Below are 23,952 nucleotides of genomic sequence, written 5' to 3' on the forward strand. Positions count from 1 at the left end.
GGTCTCAATTTGTTAGTGTTAGTTTATTAATAAAGTCAAATGTCATGAAGAGGGTGAAATTGGCCCTTTATAGTATTGTGACTTTATTAGAGCAGCATGGGAATTGCAAATGATCACAGAATCCTAAGGTGTAGAGAGAAGAGTAGACAACTGAAAAGCCATTTGTCTATACAGAGGGACAAACTGGGCAGCAAACCAGAACAAGTTTCCTTTGAATGAACGAAGGGAAACATATGCTGGAGTTCCAGGAAAGTGCTTGGATCATCCACATCTAACCATGTTTGCTGTAAATGTCAATGACGTTTTTAAAAGTCTGAAAACAAGTTAAATATAGACCAAATGTGAGCCCCACAGGGAAAGGGTCCAATAGTTTGCACTGGAAATAACTTTTATCAGTGATCAGCAGGAAATACTCTCGTGTTGCTGAGCTGATTTGATGCAATGAAGATTGAAGGTGAGGCGACATGAAACCTCTACATCACTGCTAGGAGTGGGGAGGCTGCAGTCTCAACCTGCTGAGAAGTGTTATGAAGTTTTTTTGGCTTGTGAAAGATTTGGAAAGATGTGGGAGTGGGAGAAGAGAAACGGGAAGACTTGAAGTTGAGCACACAAACATACAGAACAGATCGACAGCACAAACTTGATGTATTTAGCAAAGGCGTGGTCTCGGTGGCCAAATAGAGGGATTCATCATGTGGATGTGGTTAGTTTTTTGGTGAAAACTACTAAATGAGAGAGAGCTAGTTTCCTAAGGGAAACAATAAATAGGGGATTTGTAAGACTGATAGTCTTCAAAATATCTTGAGCCAAGCTGCAGGAAATATTTTTTGATATTTATATCCTTCAGGACACAAAAGCAGCTGGAGCTGACATGCAGGATTTAATGGATTAGATTAGATAGCTGCTAGTCAGGGTTTCTAATAGTGATGTTCTAGTAGGTTGACTTGACATGTAGTCAGTGACATCTCCTAAATTGCGGTTTTGCTCATTGGAGAAGAAATCCTTGAGTGCTGCTTTGGGAGTTGGAAGATGTTCATTTGCTTTGCTCCATGTATGGTCTTTTTCTGGTTTTTCTTCATCTCCATCCAACAGACACATCTGCTGACTGCTCCTTCATGCAGTTGCTTGAACTGTAGTTACATTGGCTTGTTAAAATAGGCTGCAAGACTTGTGGAAAGCTTAGAGAAGATTTTACTCTTAGATTTTTCTCTTTCTTATGAAATTTAGCAATTTGCAAGTATGTCCTTTGAACCTCCATTCTCTTCCCATAATTTCTGATCAACTTACATCACCTTGTGCGTATGTAATCTCTTATGAATTTTGCTATAAGCAGGGCTGATAGTTACCTCTCTAGTTAACTTTGCCAAACACTTTCTCTTATAAGAACCTGTTTTCAGTTGCTTACAACTTTGCACAACTTTAATCATTGGAGTTGAAATTTTTCATTCCAGGTGCCTGATTTTTATTTTTAATTTAAGCATCAGTCATTCTTGAAAATGCAATTTGGGAAAAATAGGTTGTTTTGCAAATGTTAAATTTCACAACCATTTAGTTGAGAAGATCTAGTTCCTTAATGCTTCAGAGCAGAGTTTTGAAATTTGGGGTGTGTATGAGGCGGAGGGGCAGTGGAGATGGGTGTTGTCACCGAATGTGAGAGAAGTGCCTTTTTGCTATCCCCATGAAAATCCATCCATATCTGTCTAAGTTACAAGTCTCTGAAAATCACTATTTATACATGCTCAATAGAGGTTTGTTTAGTTTGGCATCTAAACTACCTGAAGATTGTCTGCACTCAGCGTGCTTCAGCCCACTGCTGCAGAGGCTGAGCAGAACTTTCCCTGTGGTTGTACCTCTTGGTTCCTGGGGCCCGCTGTGATACCTGGTGCTGGAACTGAGAGCAAGGAGATTGTCTTGCCTGTGATCAGGGCTTCCCATGCTGATGCTGAGGTAATGTGGAGTAGGAAGCCGCCTGATTCAGAGGAGTGAGAGGCAGGCTGTGGGGATAGAATCACTAGAGCACACTCCTCTCCACAACCTGAAATAGAATTTAGGATTCCAGAGTCCCAGTGTTTCCTCTCTTGTCCAGCAAATAGCTGTGAAACCAGCTGGTCCCCATAGTAGTTAACAGCCTACAACTGCTATCAGTTACTCTGTTATAGAAAATGGCTCCTAATCTAGCAGAAAAAGACAAGATAAGAACCAATAGCTGGAAATTGAAGCCAGACAAATTCAAATTAGAAATTAAGTATATTTTTTTAACTGTGATAGTGATTAGCCACTGGAACAAACTACCAAGGGAAGTGGTAGATTCTCATATCCTGATATCTTCAAATCAAGACTGGATGCCTTTCTGAAAGATATGCTTTAGTCAAATATAAGTTATATTTCCATCAAATAAAAGTTATTGGGCTAAGTAGGTGAAGTTTGTTGGCCTATGATATACAGGAGGGTCAGACTAAATGGTGTAATTGTCCCTTATGGCCTTAAACTCTATGAATGAGCTTGAGTGGTAGAGGTCTGTGATGTGAATCTGAGGGTATGTCTAAACTTCAAGCTGATGGTATGATGCCCTGCTCAAGGAAACATACTTGCACTAGCTCTGATCCAGCTAGCATGCTAAAAATAGAGTGTAGCTGCAGCAGCATGACCAGCAGGAGGGACTAATCACTCTAACCATGTACCTGTTCAAGACCTTAGGCATGTACTCAGGGCAGCTAGCCCCTCCCACCAGTCGCATGGTCATGACTATTCTGGTTTTAGCAGGCTTGATCTGATTGAGCTAGCCCAAATATGTCGTCTTGAGCTGGGCTTCACACTCCCAGCTCAAAGTGTAGACTTTACCTAAAGATTCCAACACTGCCAGTCAGGAGACATGGGAGTCAGTATAGGTCAGGGGTCTCAAACATGCGGCCCGCGGGCCGCATGCGGCCCTCGGAGCTCTTCCCTGCGGCCCGCAGAGCTCCCCCAGTTACTTCCTGTCGCCGCCAAACTCCCCTCACCCCCGCCCCCCTCCCCGAGTTATTTTCTGTGCCTAAGCTCCCTGCGCGCTGCTCCCCAATGTTTGGGGCTGGGTCTCTCCCCTGGCCCCACCTGCCGCCCCCACGCGCCTCCCCCCAGTGTCTACCAGCCCCCACTTGCTGCCCCCTCACCGCCCGGTAGCCTGCCCGGGAGCTCACGCTGACTCCACTCCTCCTCCGCTATGCCGGCTTCCGGCATCACCTGCTGCCGCAGGGTCCTAGCACCCCCCAGCACTAGGGCCAGGGCAGGCTGCCCCTCCCCTAGTCCTGAGACTCTCCAATGCCTCAAACCCCTCACCCTCAGCCCCACAGCCCTCACCCCTGCACTCCCTCCTATCCCCAAACTCCGTCCCAAAGCCTGCACCCCCACCCCCTGCCGCAGCCTGGAGCCTGCACCGAGCACAGAGCCTGCACTCCAGACCCCCTCCCCCACCCAAACTCCCTCCCAGAGCCTTAGGCAGTAAATCTAAGTGTGTGTTTTGTCCTTTGAGTGAGGTGCATTACTGAGTGTATATATTTATTAAAACTGCTTGGAAATGACTTCGTCAAAAAAAAGAACACTCATGGAAGAAAAGAGTTTTCCAAGACAAATGGGAGAATTTATATTTTTTCACAGAGGTAAAAGATAAAATTCAATACCTTATTTGTCAGCAAACGATTGCTGTTCCCAAGGAGTATAACGTGCGTCGGCACTATGACACGATGCACCGTGAAAAATATGATGCATTCACTGGAAAAATCCGAGAGGAAAAAGTTCAGCAACTTAAAGCAGCATTTGCCAAGCAAAGAAATTTATTTTCAGGGATTAACAAGTCTAGCGAAGATTCAGTAAGAGCAAGTTTTGTGATAAGCGAAATGATAGCTAAATCATCGCGACCTTTTACAGAAGGCTTATTCATAAAAGAATGTCTTATGAAGGCCAGTGAAATTTTATGTCCTGATAGGAAGAAAGTTTTTGAAGGCATAAGCTTGTCTGCAAATACAGTTGCCTGCAGGATAACGGATTTAGCTGATAATGTGCAAAAACAATTGATTCAAATGGCAAAAGACTTTGAAGTATTTTCAATTGCTCTTGATGAGAGTACAGATGTATGAGATACCGCACAGTGTGCAGTGTTCATTAGAGGTGTGGACTGCAATTTGAATATAACTGAAGAATTGCTAGACTTAATGCCACTGAAGGGTATCACAACAAGACGTGACATATTTCAAGGATTGGAAGAGTGCATTGAAAAAGCTGTTGGTGGCGCTTAGCACTTTCCAGGAGGGAGGGGGGAGGAGCGGGGAGCCGCGCGCTTAGGGGAGGAGGTGGAGAAGAGACAGGGCAGGGGCGGGGCCTCATGGAAGGGGTGGATTGGGGGTGGGGCAAGGGGGCGTGTCAGTGATGCGGCCCTCGGGCCAATGCACTAGTCCTCATGCGGCCCTCGGGGTCATTTGAGTTTGAGACCCCTGGTATAGGTGTACATGATGGAATTTCTGGTTTTAAGTTTGCTTTTTTTAATTGAGAAACTTCATACAAAACTACATTTTAAAAAGTTAGCATTGCAAAGTTAAGCACTCAGAAGTTAGGGAATACCAATTTTAAGGTTGCCTGTGCAACATTAATTCAGCCCCTTTGTGCATATGCATTATGATAGTCTTTTAATTACTACACCTCTACCCCGTTATAACGCCACCTGATATAACACGAATTCGGCTATAACACGGTAAAGCAGCGCTCCGGGGGCGGGGGGGAGGAGCAGGGCTGTGCGCTCCGGTGGATCAAATCAAGTTCGATATAATGCGGTTTCACCTATAACGCGGTAAGATTTTTTGGCTCCTGAGGACAGCGTTATATCGAGGTAAAGGTGTATTTTGCCTGCAGCACACCTGCATCATTCTGTGCACAGGATGGATGGTGCTTGGGGAATGAATCAGAACTGTGTAGTTAGTAAAGCTAGCATCTATGGGACCTCTTACTTCATCTGTTGAAGAAGTTGGTAGGTGTGTATTGGATGGGGCAGGGAATTCCAGGGAGAGAAAGGATGGTTTCATGTTTAAGTTAGTTGAATGCCACCTTGGAGAATTGGATTCTGTCCCCACCTCTGCCACAGAGTTCCTGTGTGATGCTGGGCAAGTCACTTAGACCAGACTTTTCACAAGTGGCCACTTATTGCATGTTCCTTCATTTTCTGAATAGGAAATGCCAGAATTAAGGTTGCCCCTATAGCCTTCATTTGGGCCCATTCCATGTATGCAATCTTAATTCTAGCATTTCCTAAGCTTTGAGTGCTTGATTTTACAACCTTAACTTATCTCTTACATAACTGCTAATGAGTGTGTGTGTGCGTGCATGAGTGTAAATGTAACTTTACATTTTAGAAGAGAAAACTGAAAAAAATTCACGGTGTGGAATTTTACTGACTCCCACATGGGTCATCAGCAAGGTTGGAACTTTTAGTTCTCTGAGTGGCTTCTGTGTGTTCTCACTTCTAGGATTATCACCTCCTGGCGTTGAGCTGTGAAATCTTTCTTGAGAGCATTGTCCATTGGGGCCACTTTACCCCTCCTTCTGCTTGGTTTGAAGAGGATTCAGATGCTGTAAAGGGGGAGTGCCCCTAACTACACTTCACTTCCCTTTTTAAGCACCAAAGGTACAGCAAGCTCAGATATCAAGCAGTGCCTGTGATACTTTGCTCATCAATTTCTTTGTTTTTCTTAGTGCAGTTTTTCTTAGATTAGAAAAACAAATTAAAAATGGTACCTCGGGCATAGGTATCATCTGAATGACCTTCAGGAACAAGAGGGCTTCCTCACCCCTACCCATGGCATGTGTCTCTCAGGCCCAGTCAACTAAATCTGGCAGTATCTAAATCCAGTATCAACTTTGTCTGGACATTGCTAGCCTAAGTGACTGTGCCCAGCTTAAGCAGTGTCTTCCTCCCTGGTCTTATCTGGGTGCGCCTGGCACCATCAATGCAATACCAAGGTCCCTGGATCCCTCTGTGTTGACCTAATTGTATGTCAGTGACTTCCCAGTGACAGGGACCTGAGGAGGTGATTGTATGTCAGTGACTTCCCAGCAGTAAGGTCCTTGGATCCTTATAGGTTGACCTAGTGTGTTCCTGAGGTTCCCACACTGTAGACTTCCCTGGATCCATCCAGGCTGACTGAGTTCAATGCTTAGGATCTAAAATCATGACCTGGTGACCTACTTAATGAAGTGGCCTGGTTCCAATTTATGGGTCACTGTAAGTGGCACTAAGGTCAACCTTAGTTGAAGTGGTTCTGTACCCAGCTCAGGTGACAATAGGATCCATGGATCCATCTGAACCAACATAGGTGGCAGAGATTCAGCACCATTAGCTTAGATAAGCCACCCGTCAAGTTGTTGTTTGTCCCATGTCTGCAATACTCAGGGCCCTGGGTTTGCTCAGGTCACCTGCGTCCAATGCTGAAAGTCTCTGAAGTGAAATTTATTAGGAGAGTATTAGATTGTATGTCAGTGTCACCAAGGTTCCTGATTTGTTTTAAATTTACCTGAACCTGACTGCTTAGGTAAGTAACAATGCCCAGTGGGAAAGAATTTAACTTATAAATCTGGGATTCTCCGCTGAGTTTAAGAACATAATTTGCTTAGAATTGTTATACTATTCCTTGGCCACACAGTACATGAAAATTGCTCCTTATAAGATGACATTGACATTGTATCGCCTCTTCATGGGATAAACACCAGAGCCTGCTATATCAGTCCACCTCGTTGAAAGTATCTATTAAATGCTTTCCTTTTAAGCACATAAATGAGAGCAAAAGAGAACCCTGCTATCATGACTTGATCTCTCTGTCAACAGGGCATTCATCTAGACTTGGGTCCACAGACAGTTTCCATAACAGTGTAAATGGGTGCTACATTTACTCAAGCTATGCCTGTAGCTCCATAAGACTGATTAAACCAGAGCTATTTATGTATCAAGTCATTCAAAATACTGAAGGTGAAGATAACGTGCTTATCCTCCTTTCTTACAGTCTACAGTAATATCTCTAGATGGGACGTTCACCTTGTTTCCCAGCCCTTGTAAGGTTTATGGATTCTGCAAGAGATAAAAGCTCCACGTAAGGGTTTGGAGTTGATATCTGTTTGCTTAACTAGTGAATCTTTTTCTCTTTTGATCAGAACTTACCTATACCCAGGCAAATTCTTTTAACACAATTTTCATACAATAGCATAAATGTCTTACCTCTGGCTGATACTATGTGTTACGCAAGTGGAGACCCAACCAGGTCTCTATCTTTATTACCAGGGTGAACATCTATTGTCTCCAGTTCTGCTTCAGAGTTGAGCGAGACCCATTGTCATTAGCAGAGTCCCCTTTTTTGGACTGGAATCGGGAATTCTGTGTGTTCCCTCTGATTTCCATAGGTTCAGGAAATCTGTCTGCAGATCATTTGGGATAGAGCCAAGATGTTGTCAGTAGAATCATAGAATATCAGGATTGGAAGGGACCTCAGGAGGTCATCTAGTCCAACCCCCTGCTCAAAGCAGGACCAATTCCCAACTAAATCTTCCCAGCCAGGGCTTTGTCAAGCCTGACCTTAAAAACCTCTAAGGAAGGAGATTCCACCACCTCCCTAGGTAACCCATTCCAGTGCTTCACCACCCTCCCAGTGAATTTTTTTTCCTAATATCCAACCTAAACCTCCCCCACTGCAACTTGAGACCATTACTCCTTGTTCTGTCATCTGCCACCACTGAGAACAGCCGAGCTCCATCCTCTTTGGAACCCCCTTTCAGGTAGTTGAAAGCAGCTATCAAATCCGCCCTCATTCTTCTCTTCTGCAGACTAAACAATCCTAGTTCCCTCAGCCTCTCCCCATAAGTCATGTGCCCCAGCTCCCTAATCATTTTTGTTGCCCTTTGCTGGACTCTTTCCAATTTTCCACATCCTTCTTGAAGTGTGGGGCCCAAAACCAGGTCTCGTAGGATGTTTGAAGACAAATCTGCCATCTGTTGTTAGCATTACTTTACAATGTACTGGATCTTCTACCCCTGCATCTTCTCAGGCTGACATCTGGACTTCTGGATTGCCAGCGGGCTTGATGAGAGAGTTTGTTGGAAGTTTAATGGTTCTTATTAAAAAGCAGCAATCTTTGACCAAACAAATCTCTTGCTTTTAACATTGCTGTCTATTACACTTTGAACATTCAAAACTGTGTTTTGAGTTCTATCAAGCTTTCTGGGTTATGATTCCAGCTTCCACCCACACGTGCTTAGGGCAGTAGTCTTCACACCTTGCAACACTGTGAAAAGGCTGCCTTATGCACCACTAAGATTTCTAGAGATAATTGCTTTTCCCTTCACACCTGTGTCCAAGGAAACGTTTTATAGGATTTCTTTTATAGCAGCACATTTGGTTGTGCTGTAAATACCACAAGGGGGACATATTCACTTAGCTGCCCCGGGAGTGTTCTCTCTAGTGCATATATTTCTTTTGATTTGGGGTTGGAGTCTTGTTTCACTAGGCTCTTGTCTGCTTTGTTTGAGTTTGTTGGAGAGAAGAAGACATTCCTCATAGTTGTAGCTACATGATAGACTTTGAGATACCAGCCTAATGGCCAGGCCTGTATAAACAATAGTCCATATGATAAGTGTGTTATGATCAGTGTTCTCATCCCCATTTCCAGTCTCTAGTCATCGCCATTTCTGCTAACCAGCCTGTTTCTGCAGTTTTTTTTATACCCATGCTTAAGACTTGTCAGCTGTTTATTCACCTGGATATATCAAAAAGTATTCAACTAATCCAAAGAAACATCCACGTAGGCTCCCTGTCCTCATAGAATTTAAAAAGCTGTTACAGTAACTCCTCACTTAAAGTCGTCCCGGTTAACGTTGTTTCGTTGTTACATTGCTGATCAATTAGGGAACATGCTCATTTAAACTTGTGCAATGATCCACTCTTACGTTGTTTGGCTGCCTGCTTTCACCACAGCTGGCAGCCGCCCTACGCCCCCCCATTCCCACAGCACCTCCCGCTCGCCGGCAGACCCCACAGATCAGTGCCTTCCCCCTCTTCCCTCCGCCTCCTGCCCGGGCAGTTAGCTGGCTTGCGGTGTTTAGGAGGGAGCGGGGAGGAACGAGGACTTGGCGCGCAGGCTCCCCCTCCCGCCTCTGCCTCTCGAACAGTGTAAACCAGCTGATTGCCCCAGGCAGGAGGCAGGGAGAGGAGGGAGGGGGAGCCTGCGTGCCAAGTCCTTGCTCTTCCCCCCCTCCCTCCTGCCTCCTAAACGCTGCAAGCCAGCTGATTGCAGTATTACATTGTTTCTTTAAAATTGTTTAAAACTTATACCTGTATTAAATTGCTTGTTTAAAATGTATAGAATGCCTCTTGTCTGGCAAAAAAAAAAAAATTCCCTGGAACCTAACCCCCTCCACCCCCCCATTTACATTCATTCTTATGGGGAAATTGGATTCGCTTAACATCGTTTCACTTAAAGTCACATTTTTCAGGAACATAACTACAACGTTAAGTGAGGAGTTACTGTACTTGAAGCTCTATATGTACTTAAAGCACCAAAAAAATAAACTAAATAAAATGTTGTCCCTTGCATTCTGATCTGGGAGAACAGAGCTGTGGTCCCTTCTGATATATCTTGACCTGCCATCCAGAACTGATGCTCACTTTGGCAATTCTGAGTCCCTGTTCACTTAGAACTCCTCAGCCTGTGTTCCAGGGTCGTGGGCGGAAGGGTAATGCTCATTAAACTCCAACAGGTGGGAATATGTGGAAGCCACTGTAAGGAAAGAGGCTACTTACAACTAGCTGTTGGTTTTTGAATGCACTGCCTCTCTATATTCACTCCCCCACCACCACTTGGTCAGAGTCTAAGGTAAATAATTCCAAAATTAGGGAAGGAGCTGAAAGGGGGGAAGAGAGAGCTCAATGGTTTGAGCATTGGCCTGCTCAACCCAGGGTTGTGAGTTCAATCCTTGAGGGGGCCATTTAGGGAACTGGGGTAAAAATCTGTCTGGGGACTGGTCCTGCTTTGAGCAGGGGGTGGACTACATGACCTGCTGAGGCCCCTTCCAACCCTGATATTCTGTGGTTAGGGTCTTTGGTTGCCCCTTTAATAACTTCTGAATCCTCCACAAGGGAAGGGTAGAGAGAGAGGCAGTTGACCCCAATGCACACTACTCTCTAGATAGATTCCATAGCAAATATGCAGGTGCAATACACTTGAAGAATGCCAGTTTTACTGGTAAGGAACCTCTCTATCACCACCAAAGATGTGTATCACTTTGAACTGATGGAGTAACTGGTAGCAGTATTAGACTGCTGTCCTCTGTGTGGACTGACTCCTAGATGCAGATGAGACATATGCTTTTCCAGTTGGTTTCATGTATGTAAAATGTCAGGAACCAGGACGTGGGCAGTCTGGCCTAGCAGTCAGAGCAGGAATCATGTCTAGTGGGCAGAGCAGGTATCCAGGTCAGGGAACAGAAGTGCAGGGAGAGTTGGGGTCAACTGCTAAGTATCAGAGCCAGGGGGCTGAGCCAAAGTCAGGACCAGGAGTCAAAGCTGAGGATTGGAGCTGGGGTTAGATACCAAATGCCAGAGCAAAGGATTGAGCCAGAGTTTGAGTCAGAAGTCAGAACTTCAAGGTAGAGCAGAACTGACAGCTGATAGTCTGGAGCAAAGTGAAAGGACAGGGACCAGAGAGAGGCAAGGATCAAGCATGGAGCAAGAGCAAGGCAGGAGTTAGGAGCGAGAGGATCAAGTCAGGAGCAGAGCATGAATCAGGAACTTGGTGGGATCACGACTGCAGGAGATAAGTGAGAGCAGGGTCCAATGTAGCAGCAGCAGAAAGTCTGCCCAATTGCTTGGATGCCCACCCGCATCACTTCCTGGCTTAAGTAGCAGGTGTGAGTCATTCAGGCTGCCGCAGGCCTTGGGTGCTCCGATAAAATATTCTGTGGGGCCAGTCCTTCAAGTTTAGGGAGATGGTGCTTTGCTGTCTCACTTGGTGGTGATGAAGCAATTTCAGAGATCCAGGGCTCCTGCAGGCCTGGATTCTAGACCTCTGCTCTCAGAGCCTACCAAAATAATGGAGCCATAGTTAAAAAAGAGACCCATTCCTCTGAAGGGGCATATCAAGCTGCCTGCTATTGAAAAACATCCCTGGGCCTGTTTTTTTAAAAAAGCAAAACAGATAATCACTCATATTTGTAGAGTAAAATTAGAATTGTGGGGAAATACTTCAAATCGTTTAGGAGTTCCAAAAAGTTTAAATAATAATAGTACCTAGCTCTTATATAGTGTGCTTCATCCATAGCTCTCAAAGCACTTTACAAAGGAGGTCAATATTACTATCCCCATTTTGCAGATGGCAAAACTGAGGCACAGGGAGGGAAGTGACTTGCCTGAGGTTACTGAAGAATAAAAGTGGCAGAGCTGGGATGTGAACCCAGGTCTCCTTAAAATTTAGAAAGAGTTAAACTAACTCATGAATAGCTTACACTTGAATAATTAGGTTGTAATTAAAATTGTCTAACTGTTACAGTTATAGACAGGGCCTTGTCAGTAGCTCAGGTCAGGTGATGATGTGACAGAGAATGGGATGCCAACCTTCCATTATCTCCTCCCTGAATTCCACCATCTTATCTCCACCACAAACAGGCCATACTCCCTACACCATCCCTTTTCTGCAGTTCTGTAAAGTTGCATACACTCAAGTGTTTGGAGAAGGCAGTGCTGGAAATCTGACATTCGAGCTGGGGCAGAGTTAAGGTTGTGGTACATTCTCTTAAGCTGTATGATTAACTATGGTTTGTTCTCTGTCCTTTAAATCAGCTTCTGTACCCAGTGACTAGAAGATAGCTAATGTAATGCCAATATTTAAAAAGGGCTCTAGAGGTGATCCCAGCAGTTACAGACTAACGTCAGTACTGGGAAATTAGTTGAAACAATAATGAAGAATAAATTTGTCAAGACACATAGAAGAACATAAATTGTTGGGCAAAAGTCAACATGGTTTCTGTAAAGGGAAATCGTGTCTTACTAATCTATTAAAGTGTTTTGAAGAGGTCAACAAATATGTGGACAAGGGGGATCCAGTGAACATAGTGTACTTAGATTTCCAGAAAGCCTTTGACAAGGTCCCTCATCAAAGGCTCTTACGTAAATAAAGTTGTCATGGAATAAAAGGGAAGGTCCTTTCATGGATTGAGAACTGGTTAAAAGACAGGGAACAAAGGGTAGGGAGGATGTTAGGAATTATTAAAAAGGGTATAGAGAATAAGACGGGGAGAGTATCTTATTGCCTTCATGTAAATTGATGGTACGCCTATATCTTGAATACTGCATACAGATGTGGTCTCCTCATCTCAAAAAAGATATACTGGCATTAGAAAAGGCTCAGAGAAGGGCAACTAAAATGATTAGGGGTTTGGAACAGGTCCCATATGAGGAGAGATTAAAGAGGCTAGAACTTTTCAGCTTGGAAAAGAGGAGACTAAGGGGGGATATGATAGAGGTATATAAAATCATGAGTGATGTGGAGAAAGTAAATAAGGAAAAGTTATTTACTTGTTCCCATAATACAAGAACTAGGGGCTACCAAATGAAATTAATGGTCAGCAGGTTTAAAACAAATAAAAGGAAGTTCTTCACACAGCGCACAGTGAACTTGTGGAACTCCTTACCTGAGGAGGTTGTGAAGGCTTGGACTATAACAGTGTTTAAAAGAGAACTGGATAAATTCATGGAGGTTAAGTCCATTAATGGCTATTACCCAGGATGGGTAAGGGATGGTGTCCCTAGCTTCTGTTTGTCAAAGGGTGGAGATGGATGGCAAGAGAGAGATCACTTGATCATTACCTGTTAGGTTCACTCCCTCTGGGGCACCTGGCATTGGCCACTGTCGGTAGACAGGATACTGGGCTGGATGGACCTTTGGTCTGACCCAGTATGGCCGTTCTTATGTTCTTATGTATGTTACGATAGACTTAACTTTTCATGTCATTTTATTTTTAGATTTTATTAGTGTTGTTGATTAATTGCAGTTAACTCACGCGATTAACTGAAAAAATTAATCACAATTTTAAAAATTGTGGTTAAACATAGTTTTAATCGCACTGTTAAACAATAAAATACCAATTGAAATTTATTAAATATTTTGGATGTTTTTCTACATTTTCAAGTATGTTGATTTCAATTACAAGACATAATACAAAGTAGAAAATGCTCACTTTGTTATTTTTATTACAAATATTTGCACTGTAAAAATGATCAAAGAAATTGTATTTTTCAATTCACCTCATACAAGTACTGTAGTGCAATCTCTTTATCGTGAAAGTGCAGTTTACAGATATAGGTTATTTTTTGTTACATAACTGCATTAAAAAACAAAACAATGTAAAACTTTAGAGTCTACAGGTCCACTCAGTCCTACTTCTTGTTCAGCCAGTCGCTAAGACAAACAGGTTTGTTTACATATACGGGAGATAGCGGCTACCTGCTTCTTGTTTACAGTGTCATCTGAAAGTGAGAACAGGTGTCCGCATGGCACTTTTGTAGCCAGCATTGCAAGGTATTTGCGTGCCAGATATGCTAAACATTCGTATAGTCCTTCATGCTTCGGCCACCATTCCAGAGGACATGCTTTCATGCTGATGATGCTCGTTTAAAAAAAAAATTAATAAAAATTGTGACTGAACTCCTTGGGGAATTTGTATGTCTCCTGCTCTGTTATATCTGCATTCTGCCATATATTTCATGTTCTAGCAGTCTCGGATGATGACCCAGCATGTGTTGTTTGTTTTAAGAACACTTTCACAAAATGCAAAGAAGGTACCAATATGAGATTTCTAATGATAGCTACAGCACTTGACCCAAGGTTTAAGAATCTGAAGTGCCGCCCAAAATCTGAGAGGGATGAGGTGTTGAGCATGCTTTCAGAAGTCTTAAAAGAGTAACACTCCAGTGCGGAAACTACAGATCCCAAATCACCAAAAAAGAAAATCAACCTTCTGATGGTGGCATCTGACTCAGATTATTAAATGAACATGTGTTGATCTGCATTGCTTTGGATCGTTATCGAGCAGAACCCATTTCAGCATGGACGCATGTCCTCTGGAATAGTGGTTGAAGCATGAAGGGACATATGAACCTTTAGTGCATCTGGCAAGTAAATATCTTGCGACGCCAGCTACAACAGTGCCATGTGAACTCTTGTTCTCACTTTCAGGTGACATTGTAAACAAGAAGTGGGCAGCATTATCTCCTGCAAATATAAATAAACTTGTTTGCCTGAGCAATTGGGTGAACAAGTAGTAGGACTGAGTGGACTTGTAGGCTCTAAAGTTTTACATTGTTTTATTTTGAATGCAATTACTTTTTTGTATATAATTCTACATTTGTAAGTTCAACTTTTATGATAAAGAGACTGCACTACAGTACTTTTATTAAGTGAATTGAAAAATACTATTTCTTTTGTTTTTTACAGTGTACTGTACAATCTGTGTTGTAATTGAAATGAATATATTTGAAAATGTAGATAACATCCAAAAATATTTAAATAAATGGTATTCTATTATTAACAGCACGATTAATCGTGATTGATTTTTTTAATCGCTTGACAGCCCTAGATTTTATGTGAAGTATTTTATGTATAGAACAGCCTTAACTGAAACACAACACATTGTTTTTGTGTATTAGTTTCCCAGGTTTTTAGATAGGATCCTCAGCGTTGCAGTTACTTTCAGAAAGAACAGGACCTTCATCAAAGAGTTCTTTGAAGCTATTGCCCTTTGTGGAATGAGCTGTTTGTGTGTCGAAGGTCTTGCTCTTCATTAATATTAGCATGATTAATGTTATGAAATTTGATACAAAGCTACTGAAAATTAATTGACAGTGATAGAGAGATAGGGCACGTCTTTTTTACTTTTGACTGTTTCTTTCTATTATATGAATTAACTCCATGGTCCCTTGTTTAATAGCATAGAGAAGGACTTCCTGCAAAAATTTAAATGAATTTAATTCTATTTATACAAATCAAGTTCCTCCAAGGATACTTGACTTCACTGATTGTAGCTCTGGCTCTTTGTAATCCATCACTGCTGAGCATACTAAGCAGTATTGGGACAATGAGTTAACAAGACTTTTATTTATTTTACCCTGTGTGATTGTTTTTCTTTGTTTCTTCCATGCTTCTTTGCGCTTCCACCCTCCCCCCCCCCCGCCCCAGCCTTTCTTCTTTACACTAGCATGTGTTCTTACCACTTTGTATTAATAATGGGCCATGCTTCATGTGAATCTGGCTTTGGGAGCTAGAAGTGAATGTAACTCTCACTGGTTAGAGCCAGGGCTGCAGAATGGCTGATCGCTCAGTGTTCCAGTAACACATGGGTTAAGTCAGTTCCATCCAGCTCAGTTTACATTGCATATTGCATAGAGGACACATTTGGTGCCATCTTGTCACACTTTGCCTTGTGTACTAAAGCCAGGCAGGCAAATGAACGTGAAGGAATCGAAAAAGAGAAGGTCTGGGAGGCTTCATGTCATTGTAATCAGTTCCTGCGCTATTCACCTCAGGTCATCAGTTCAGCTGTGGACCATAACATTAGTGACCAAAAGTAATTACAATCTTAGGGCTATTTTATGGATATTAAATTTAGTCAGTGATGGAATCGGTCCTTTTCCCAGTCTACATACAACACCAAAAAGATTTCTGCAGATGATATTAGTAATTGTCCCACTTGTTGTTAATAAGCACTTTTTAATGCTTTTTATCTACGCTCTTAGATCGAAACACAAGCATTAAGTTTCTCAAACCCTCTGTCCTAGGTATTATCATATCTCTCAACCTTCAGACCTGCCAGCATGTGACAGAGGCAACTGAAATGTGTGGCAAATGACCAGAAGTGGAACACCTGTGCTTTGTTGCACCTCACATTATACCTCATAAATTACCTCCAGACAAAAACTGTTAAAATGGAGTTAAGATTGAGAATACACATCAGTGATTCATGGTGGGGGTTTTTAATAGAGCGATGTTGTAATTATTTCCAAAACATGCATTATAAACCCAGGAAATTCAGAATTAAGGTTAAACTTTAACAGGAATCCTAGCACGTTAAGGTGTAGAAATGTGAGGGCACCAAACAACCTTAACTCTGCCCTGTAGTGAGTGACACCATTAGGAAAGAAAAAAATCTAAAATATATTTAAAAATCATCTAATCTAGTCTTACAGATGCTAAAATGTGTTCATCATTTCATTTCCTGAAGGCATTTTGGTGGTTGTAGTCCCACATTAGATATGGCATCCTGGCTCTCTGCCCCATGCATCCTTCCCTAAGTCAGTGGATATTTTGAGTCAGTCTTTCTCTTTATTTGCAAAACATCTCCTGGCTTTGGTGCTGCAGAACAGGCAGGTGAATTAACCCAAAATGTAGAACATTCCACAAAATCCAGAATACTTAAGAGGTCTAGGTGTCCCCATTTTACAGACAGGACAACTGAAGCACGGAGATACGTTTGACTCCCACAGCAAATTAATGTTGGAGCTAGGCCTAGAAGCAAGGGGATCTGACTAACAGTCCTGTGTTGTAACCCCTAGCCTACTGCCTCAAGGTACTTGGAATTCTCAGCATAAAGGCCAAGATCTGAATGAACATGAAAATTAAACACCCGTCTCACCTCCACAGTTTTCTTTCTTGGTCAGTTAGGGCAGGCTGGCCAGGTAAGGTGGGGAAGCTTGTACTGCTGCTGCAGGAGTTGTACTTGTACTATGGATCAATATAGGTTCTTCAGTCACCAGGGCTCTCTGTTACTTCTCACCAGCACTAAACTCACTGAAAAAATGGTAGCCAAAAATAAACTAATTTTACTAATCTCTGGTTGATAGCCTTTACTGGCTGTACTTTCTCTTGAAATGATGTGTGCAGGTGAAAATACATTCAACCTATTCTGATTTCCTATGGCTTTTTTTTTTAGGTGCCTGAACATGCAGAACTCGGTTGGATTCTTGGGTGCTTAACTAATATGCCACGTATACAAAGCTTTCCGCAGTGGAAGGTAAGGTTTATATGATCAGCATATTAAACTAAAAGGAGATTTAAGGAAATATAATAACAACAGTATTGTCTTTCTTGTAAAAATTTCTGTTGCCTGTGGACCACAAACACTGGGCCCGTCATTCTTACTAAAAGGTGATGGAGTCACTTCAGGAAGAGGAAAGAAAACAACCCCGTACAATGCTATTACTATAGGAGACACAACTGTATATTGTGAATCAGTGAGGCTGCTGCTGTGGGAAGTTACAAAGTAGCATACCTGTATAAGCAGAGAATACAGAGGCAGTTAAAGAAGGTTTTCAATTATAGACTGGTATTTTTAATCATTTATCAAAATGCTTAAAGCTCTTATTTCAAGCCTAGTAAAATAATAAAATGCAATAACTACAACACAACATTAAGGCTAAAAAATCAAGCAGTCACAAGTAAGGAAATTCCGTAAGTAAGTCTTCTGCAACATCAGTTAGCTATTCTGTGTGTTGTATGGTATGGGATATGTTACGGTTTACATTTTAAAAGGGATACAGAAATAAACATTACTAAAGATGACTGTGGCTGAGTTGATGTTCTGAAAAATCTTCCCTTTTGCCATTCTTGACATATGTGCTTAATTTCTTAGTATTGCATCAATGCTATTTTTTTGCATTTAATTTCTGTGTGTTTTCTTTATTTAACAAGAAGAGAAATCAGAAGTGTGCTGGGGTGTCACATGCTGGCAGGTCTGAAGGTTGAGTTTGAACTTTTGCTTTTCCCCACCCATAAACAAAGTAAGAAGGCCAGCAAGGGTGGGGTGGGGCTAAGAGGCTGGGGCCTAGACTGGGCCAACCCTATGGTGCTACTTGTATTGGGGTGTGGCAAGGAGCCCTGAACAACTATTTTACAAGGAGTCAGGAGAGAGACAAACAATGAGAAGAAAAAAGAATCCAGAGCAGTTTCGTTCGCAGAGTTCACAACTGGAGCAGGCTAAATACCTCCAGATGTTTGTGGGTGGTTTTTTCCCCCTTCCTGTTTTTTCTTCTTAATTAAATAAACTCATTCAAATTTAAATGCAACAAATAGTGTTAATGCAAAATTTAAATTTAAGCCAAGCTTTTCCAACTGAGTTTCTCAAGTTAGACTTGTAAAGCCATATTTAGGCATCCAAGTATAAGTGGTTGGACTTTTAAAACCCACAAATAGGAGCTGCAGGTGCTTGGCATCAGGTCCCCTGTATTTAAGAGCCTGGAGATGGAGACAGGAGAGTATGATCTGGATGACGGGGAGAGGAAAAAGATATAGGAAAATATAAGGAAGTCTGGACAGATTTTAACGATTTTTTTAAATGTAGCTACAGTTAAAACAAAAAGCAGGAAACTAGATACTTGAACATCTACAGACCAGCTGGTCCAGATGATATGCATCTAGGGTGTTAAAGGAATTAGGTATTGAACTTTTGAACCTTTGATAACTATTTACAAAAAGGTGGGTTAATCTGGAGGGTACCAGGACTTTGTATAAAAACAAGTGCTGCATACCAGTCTTCCAACAAACAACAACAGAAAAGGAGTGAGTTTGGCTGTTACCATCCCGCACATCTAATATATCTCCCTAGTGAAATAACAGAACAAATATTATGAGATGAGATCTATAAATATCTCTAGAAAATAACGGATCCATGAGCAGTAAGTAGCACTGAGCATTAAAAAAGCACAAATTCTGTTAGGAATGCTTCTTTGCTAGAATGGCAGTGTCAGTGAAGGAAGCGGACTCACTAACTGAAACTTACAACCAAAAAAATCAAAATCAGACGTTGACATCATTAGCCAAATGGATGATTTCAGTGTGTCTTTCTTTTGCAAACAGGTAAAGAATGCCAGCCAGAATTATGAAGGAACCGTTGGTCTGTTCACATACCCTGTTCTTCAAGCTGCAGATATTCTGCTGTACAAGTAAGAGACAGAATGTGAGCCCACAGGCAACGTCTGTTCAACTGCTGTAAGATGAAAGTTCTTTGGGTCAACATGTTAAATACCAAGGGGCATGAATAGCTGAGAGGATTGGGAATGGATGAAACCTTTTCGTCTTTCAGTCACTGATTAAAATCTTGCTCAGGTTGATAGTGGTTAAATAGCAGGCCACTAGAAAGACATTGGATGGTATTGTCTAAGAAGAGTTGGTCACCTTAGAACAATTTAGTGCATATCCCTGAAATCGCCAATAAAACTAACACCAATTGACCCATTTAGCTGTTGAGTTGGATTGATTGACTGAATGGGCCACAGAGACTAAACTAGTTGTGGATCCTCAAGGTCAGGGCTGATTCATGTTGTTACTTCCCATGATGGAGCTGCTATGAAGCTAGAGAGATGTCTTGTCCAGACCTTTCAATTGAGCACTTCACACCACTATTAAATTCACTTACATTTTTTTTCAAGTTCTGGCGTAGATTATGCTGTGTCGATGGGGGAGGAGTTCTCTGCACAAAGGGGAAGCTAAACCTCGTGTGTTGCCTTCATGAGACCCATTACAGAAGCATAGTTCTATACTAGTCAATTATCTTTGATGTAAGATTAGCAGAGGTCCCAGCTTTGACATGAGGTGTAATGCCTGGCACTGTCAGGATGTCATGTAGCCATAATGCACAATATTTGAAGAAGTCTTCTGCAAATTGGGAAACTGTGAAGTAGCATTTTTTTTTCACATTTTAATTCTTTTTTACATCCCTGAGGAGAAGTTTACTGTACTGAGGAAATGTAGACTATATCCTTCTTTCAGTTACTCATTCTTTTTTTTCCTGGTTCTTCCCGCATGTCTCTTGTAAACCTAATCCCTTTTCTTCTCCCTGCCCACCTACCCAGTGCTAGCAGCCTGACTCCTATACCACTCCACTCCAGCTTCTTGATGGTTCCATTCTACACCCCGCTCTCCCCGTACATGGCTGAGTTTTTAGTTCCTAGGCTGACTGACGAGACTGAGATCAAGAGCTGGTAATGTGGAGGAAGGTTGCATCTGTGAATGAAGCATAGTTAAGTCGGGTAATTTGTAAAATCTTAATTAATGAATCTCCAAGGGAGAGTAAATAGTGCATTAAGTTTGCAGATTATGTTGAGTTGTGTGGGTTCATCAACTCCTGTGACGACAGAGAAATGATACAAAAGGGCATGGAGGGTTTGGGAATATAGAGTAGGCAGGAATAACAATACATCTCGGGTAAAATAATCCAAAGCATAGAGTCAGTGGGAGGGAAAACAGTCATGTCAAAAGACTTAGGGATGATATTGCTAGTTTATATGTATCATAATTAGGAATATTGAGGTAAAAGTAAAGGGAAAATGTAATTTGAATATTAGAAAAATCTTCTTAACTGAAGTCTGTTTGATAGTTGAATAGTTCCCCAAGGGGAATAATAGAAGCCCCATCAATTAAAGTAATTTTAATAAACAAAACACTGGCAACTTCACTATCAGAAACCATTCTGCACTGGGCCCTGGGATGGACTGAACTACCTAGATCTTTCCCATCTCTGTGTAATAAGATTCTGTACTTTTGATTATCAGTGTTCATTTTAGCTCAACTTTTGCATGTTAAGTCTTGGCTGACTGGAAATAGATGACAAAATAAGGAGGTGTGAGAGAGAGAACACATATATTAAAAGATATATATTTAACAAGAGAGATCTTTTATATTAAAAATTATAGGAAATGGGACAAGAGGCAAGAGAAAATGGATAATTAGGAAAGGAGCAGCAGTCATAGAAGGAAGAGCTGGAAAAGCAGATGCTGAAATGGTACAAAGCAAAACTAACTGCAGAAATAAGAACACAAAAAAATGGCAGAAAAGAGTCAGCAAATAAAATACCACAAACAAAATAAATGAATTAGGAGGAGGAAGCGAGGGAGAAACAAAACCAACTGAAGTGACCTAGGAGGAAAAAGAGGATTAGGGAGAAGAAAAAAATGTAAATTAATAGAAGATAAATAAATAGCATGTGAGAAGCAGAAGCAAAGACAGCAAGAAAACTAATATAAGAAAAAAAGAAAGTCATGCAGAGGCATTTATAGAAACACAATATGTTTTTGGATCAGTGGGATAACTTTGTGATTCTGGAACCATTTTGGCATATGGAAATGTTCCTTTCGGGCTGCTTAAGTGTATTGATTAAGGTAACTGTTTTTTTCTGTGTTGTAAGACACTGTGATTTTCTATGGGCTACTGTAACAGTTTTTAGCTTGTCCTGATTACTCTTTGGTGAGTAGATGGGTGAAGAGATTGAACCCCTGTGGTTTAGGATCATAAGTAAAGAATACCATATGGAATTGAAATTGTCTGGGTATTTAGAGACACAGAATGTAAATTAGAATTTGGCCAGGACTTGGTTTAACATACACCAACTCTTTAAAAAGTGCAGTGGAAGCTTTAATAAATAAAAGCGGACATAAGAACGGCCATACCGGGTCAGACCAAAGGTCCATCTAGCCCAGTATCTGTCTACGTGATTTCAAGTCTATATCTCATGTAAAAAATCGCAGATTAACAGTGAGAAAATAACACCAGGGAAAGTGATGGATTCTCCATCTCTTAAAGTCTTCAAATCAAGACGGGGTGTCATTATGGAAGATATGCTTTAGTTAGACACAAGTTATTGGGCTTCAACACAGCAGTAACTGAATACATTTGTATGACCTATGTTATACAAGAGATCAGACTAGATGATCAAAGGGTCCCTTCAGTCCTTAAAATCAGTGAATGAATAGAAGACGGTGGGTAGTAGAAATCTTATGGAAAGTGGGAGATGCTTGCAGAATGCAAGTGTGCATGCCAGTATTGTTACTCTTTCTTGTATATTTCCCATTTACGTTCAGACTTTGGTAAAAGGCTGTTCTTTTGCTGCTGAATCTGCATTTCATCCCATCAGACACAGCAGAACCGTATTAGACAGGATCCGTCTGGAATCTTGTTCACCCAGAAGAGAGCGAGTTAGCTATGATTGAACATTTGGCTTCGTCTGGCCCTCAGCTATGGCAGGAGCTGTGACAGTCTCAGGTAACGTTTCAATAGAACCAGAGAATTTTGCTGAGTTTCCTGTGTCTGTCTTTTATTAAAAGGTCAACACATGTTCCTGTTGGAGAAGATCAAGTCCTGCACCTGGAACTGGCTCGAGATATAGCACAACACTTTAACAAGAAATATGGAAACTTCTTTCCTGTGCCCAAAGCCATTTTAAGTGAGTAGAGAGACGTGTGGTTAAATACTAGATTGTAGTGTGTTATTAAGGGTTGAGATTTGACTTACAGGTAAGGTGAATCTATGTGGGAGCAACTGTGGAAAGGGGGCAAACTGATGGCAAAATAGATTAATAGAATAGAATGAGTATGGGGCTTTGAATCCCCCCAGAAAGGAATGTGTACAGTATCTGCTATTCCAGTCCTGGGGCCCCCCACAATGCTCTGCTACTGCCTTTCAGTCCTGCTTGGTTACAGCCCCTGCTCTTGCAGGCATGGGCCTCTCATGAGGAGAGAGCATGTTCGATGGTGCCAATTAAGGAGCAATTTGTGATGCCCGTTAAGGCGTTGAATAAGAGACCACCAACCAGCATAACACTCTAGTGTTTGCTTGTAGTAAATGCTGTAATTGAAGTTGCAACGCAGTTTCTATTTTATTACCTTCATTACCATAGCACACAAAAGTTCATTAGGTGCTTTGACATATGCTTGTAAATTTCAAGAAGGCTCTTCATTGGAGCTAAACTTTCCATTCTTGGTCACAGCCTAAAGCTTAGGAGATTTTGAAGGAAATGTGTTCTGCCATTTTTTGCATTATGAGGCCGTGAAAAATTTCTGAATCTTTCTGTAGAGCAAATGGCACATGTGGCAGGAAACATGAGCAGCTGAGTACAGAAAAAGTGTGGTATCTTTGCATTAGTTCATAATCTAGAGGAATGTGCAGCCCCCAGGAGCAGGGAGTTCTCCCCTTAGAAAAGATTACTCTGCCAGGGTATCGTTAGTAGCCCTCTTTCCACTTTAAAGCCCCAGTTAAAAATGAGAGGTCACCCATGAGAATATTGGGTGTTACAAACCTTGCAGTGTCTTGTGAGCAGTGTGAGCACAAATATTGTGATGTCTTTGCAACCATGATTCAGTGCTATGCGATTCTAGTACTTAGATCAGCGGCTCATACTGCTTTTTGTGTATAATAATAATGGGAAGAGACTGTGAATTAATGGAGTGGTGTAACTAGATGAAAGTTGCCAAGTGCTTTATAATACTGGTATCCTGTCTCGCATACGTGCATGTGTCTCAGTTATTTCTACGGCACCTATCACCCTGCCAAAATTTAAGCAACGTTTTCCCCCTTAGTTTTTTGAGTAGATAACACCTAGGAGGGAGCTATTTCTAAGGAGCTCTAGGAGAGTTTCAGGGGCTTCTTGTGTGGGACAGCGTCTCAAGGTGAGGAGACTGGTCATTTTGAGACTCTCCTCTGGAGTCTGATCTGACCCAGCTCCCCACTTTTACAGGATCCCTCACACACTTCTAGTTTGTGCTCCCTGGTTACTCGTGTCATAACTATAAAGGGAAGGGAACAGCCCTCCTGTGTACAATACTATAAAATCCCTCCTGGCCAGAGACACCAAATCCTTTTACCTGTAAAGAGTTAAGAAGCTCAGGTAACCTGGCTGACACCTGACCCAAAGGACCAATAAGGGGACAAGATATTTTCAAATCTTGGTGGGGGGAAGTCTTTTGTTTGTGTGCTCTTTGTTTTGGGGTTGTTCGCTCTTGGGACTAAGAGGGACCAGACATCAATCTGTTCTCTCCAAATCTTTCTGAACCAGTCTCTCATATTTCAAACTTGTAAGTAACAGCCAGGCAAGGCATGTTAGTTTTATCTTTGTTTTCTCAACTTGTAA

The 23,952-nt window shown here is 41.8% G+C and overlaps 1 protein-coding gene across 4 annotated transcripts in view; it reads left to right on the forward strand.

Moving 5' to 3' along the window:
- Positions 1-23,952, forward strand: part of WARS2 (tryptophanyl tRNA synthetase 2, mitochondrial) — an 85,371-nt gene that overhangs the window by 56,248 nt on the left and 5,171 nt on the right. For all 4 annotated transcript variants that reach the window (XM_045000958.1, XM_045000959.1, XM_045000955.1 and 1 more), the window contains 3 exons: positions 16,987-17,067; positions 18,909-18,994; positions 22,151-22,269. In XM_045000958.1, coding sequence (XP_044856893.1) covers positions 16,987-17,067; positions 18,909-18,994; positions 22,151-22,269 — 286 coding nt within the window. The remainder of the gene's footprint in view (positions 1-16,986; positions 17,068-18,908; positions 18,995-22,150; positions 22,270-23,952) is intronic.

This window comes from Mauremys mutica, chromosome 1 (genome assembly GCF_020497125.1).
Source record: "Mauremys mutica isolate MM-2020 ecotype Southern chromosome 1, ASM2049712v1, whole genome shotgun sequence".
Lineage (NCBI taxonomy): Eukaryota > Metazoa > Chordata > Testudines > Geoemydidae > Mauremys > Mauremys mutica.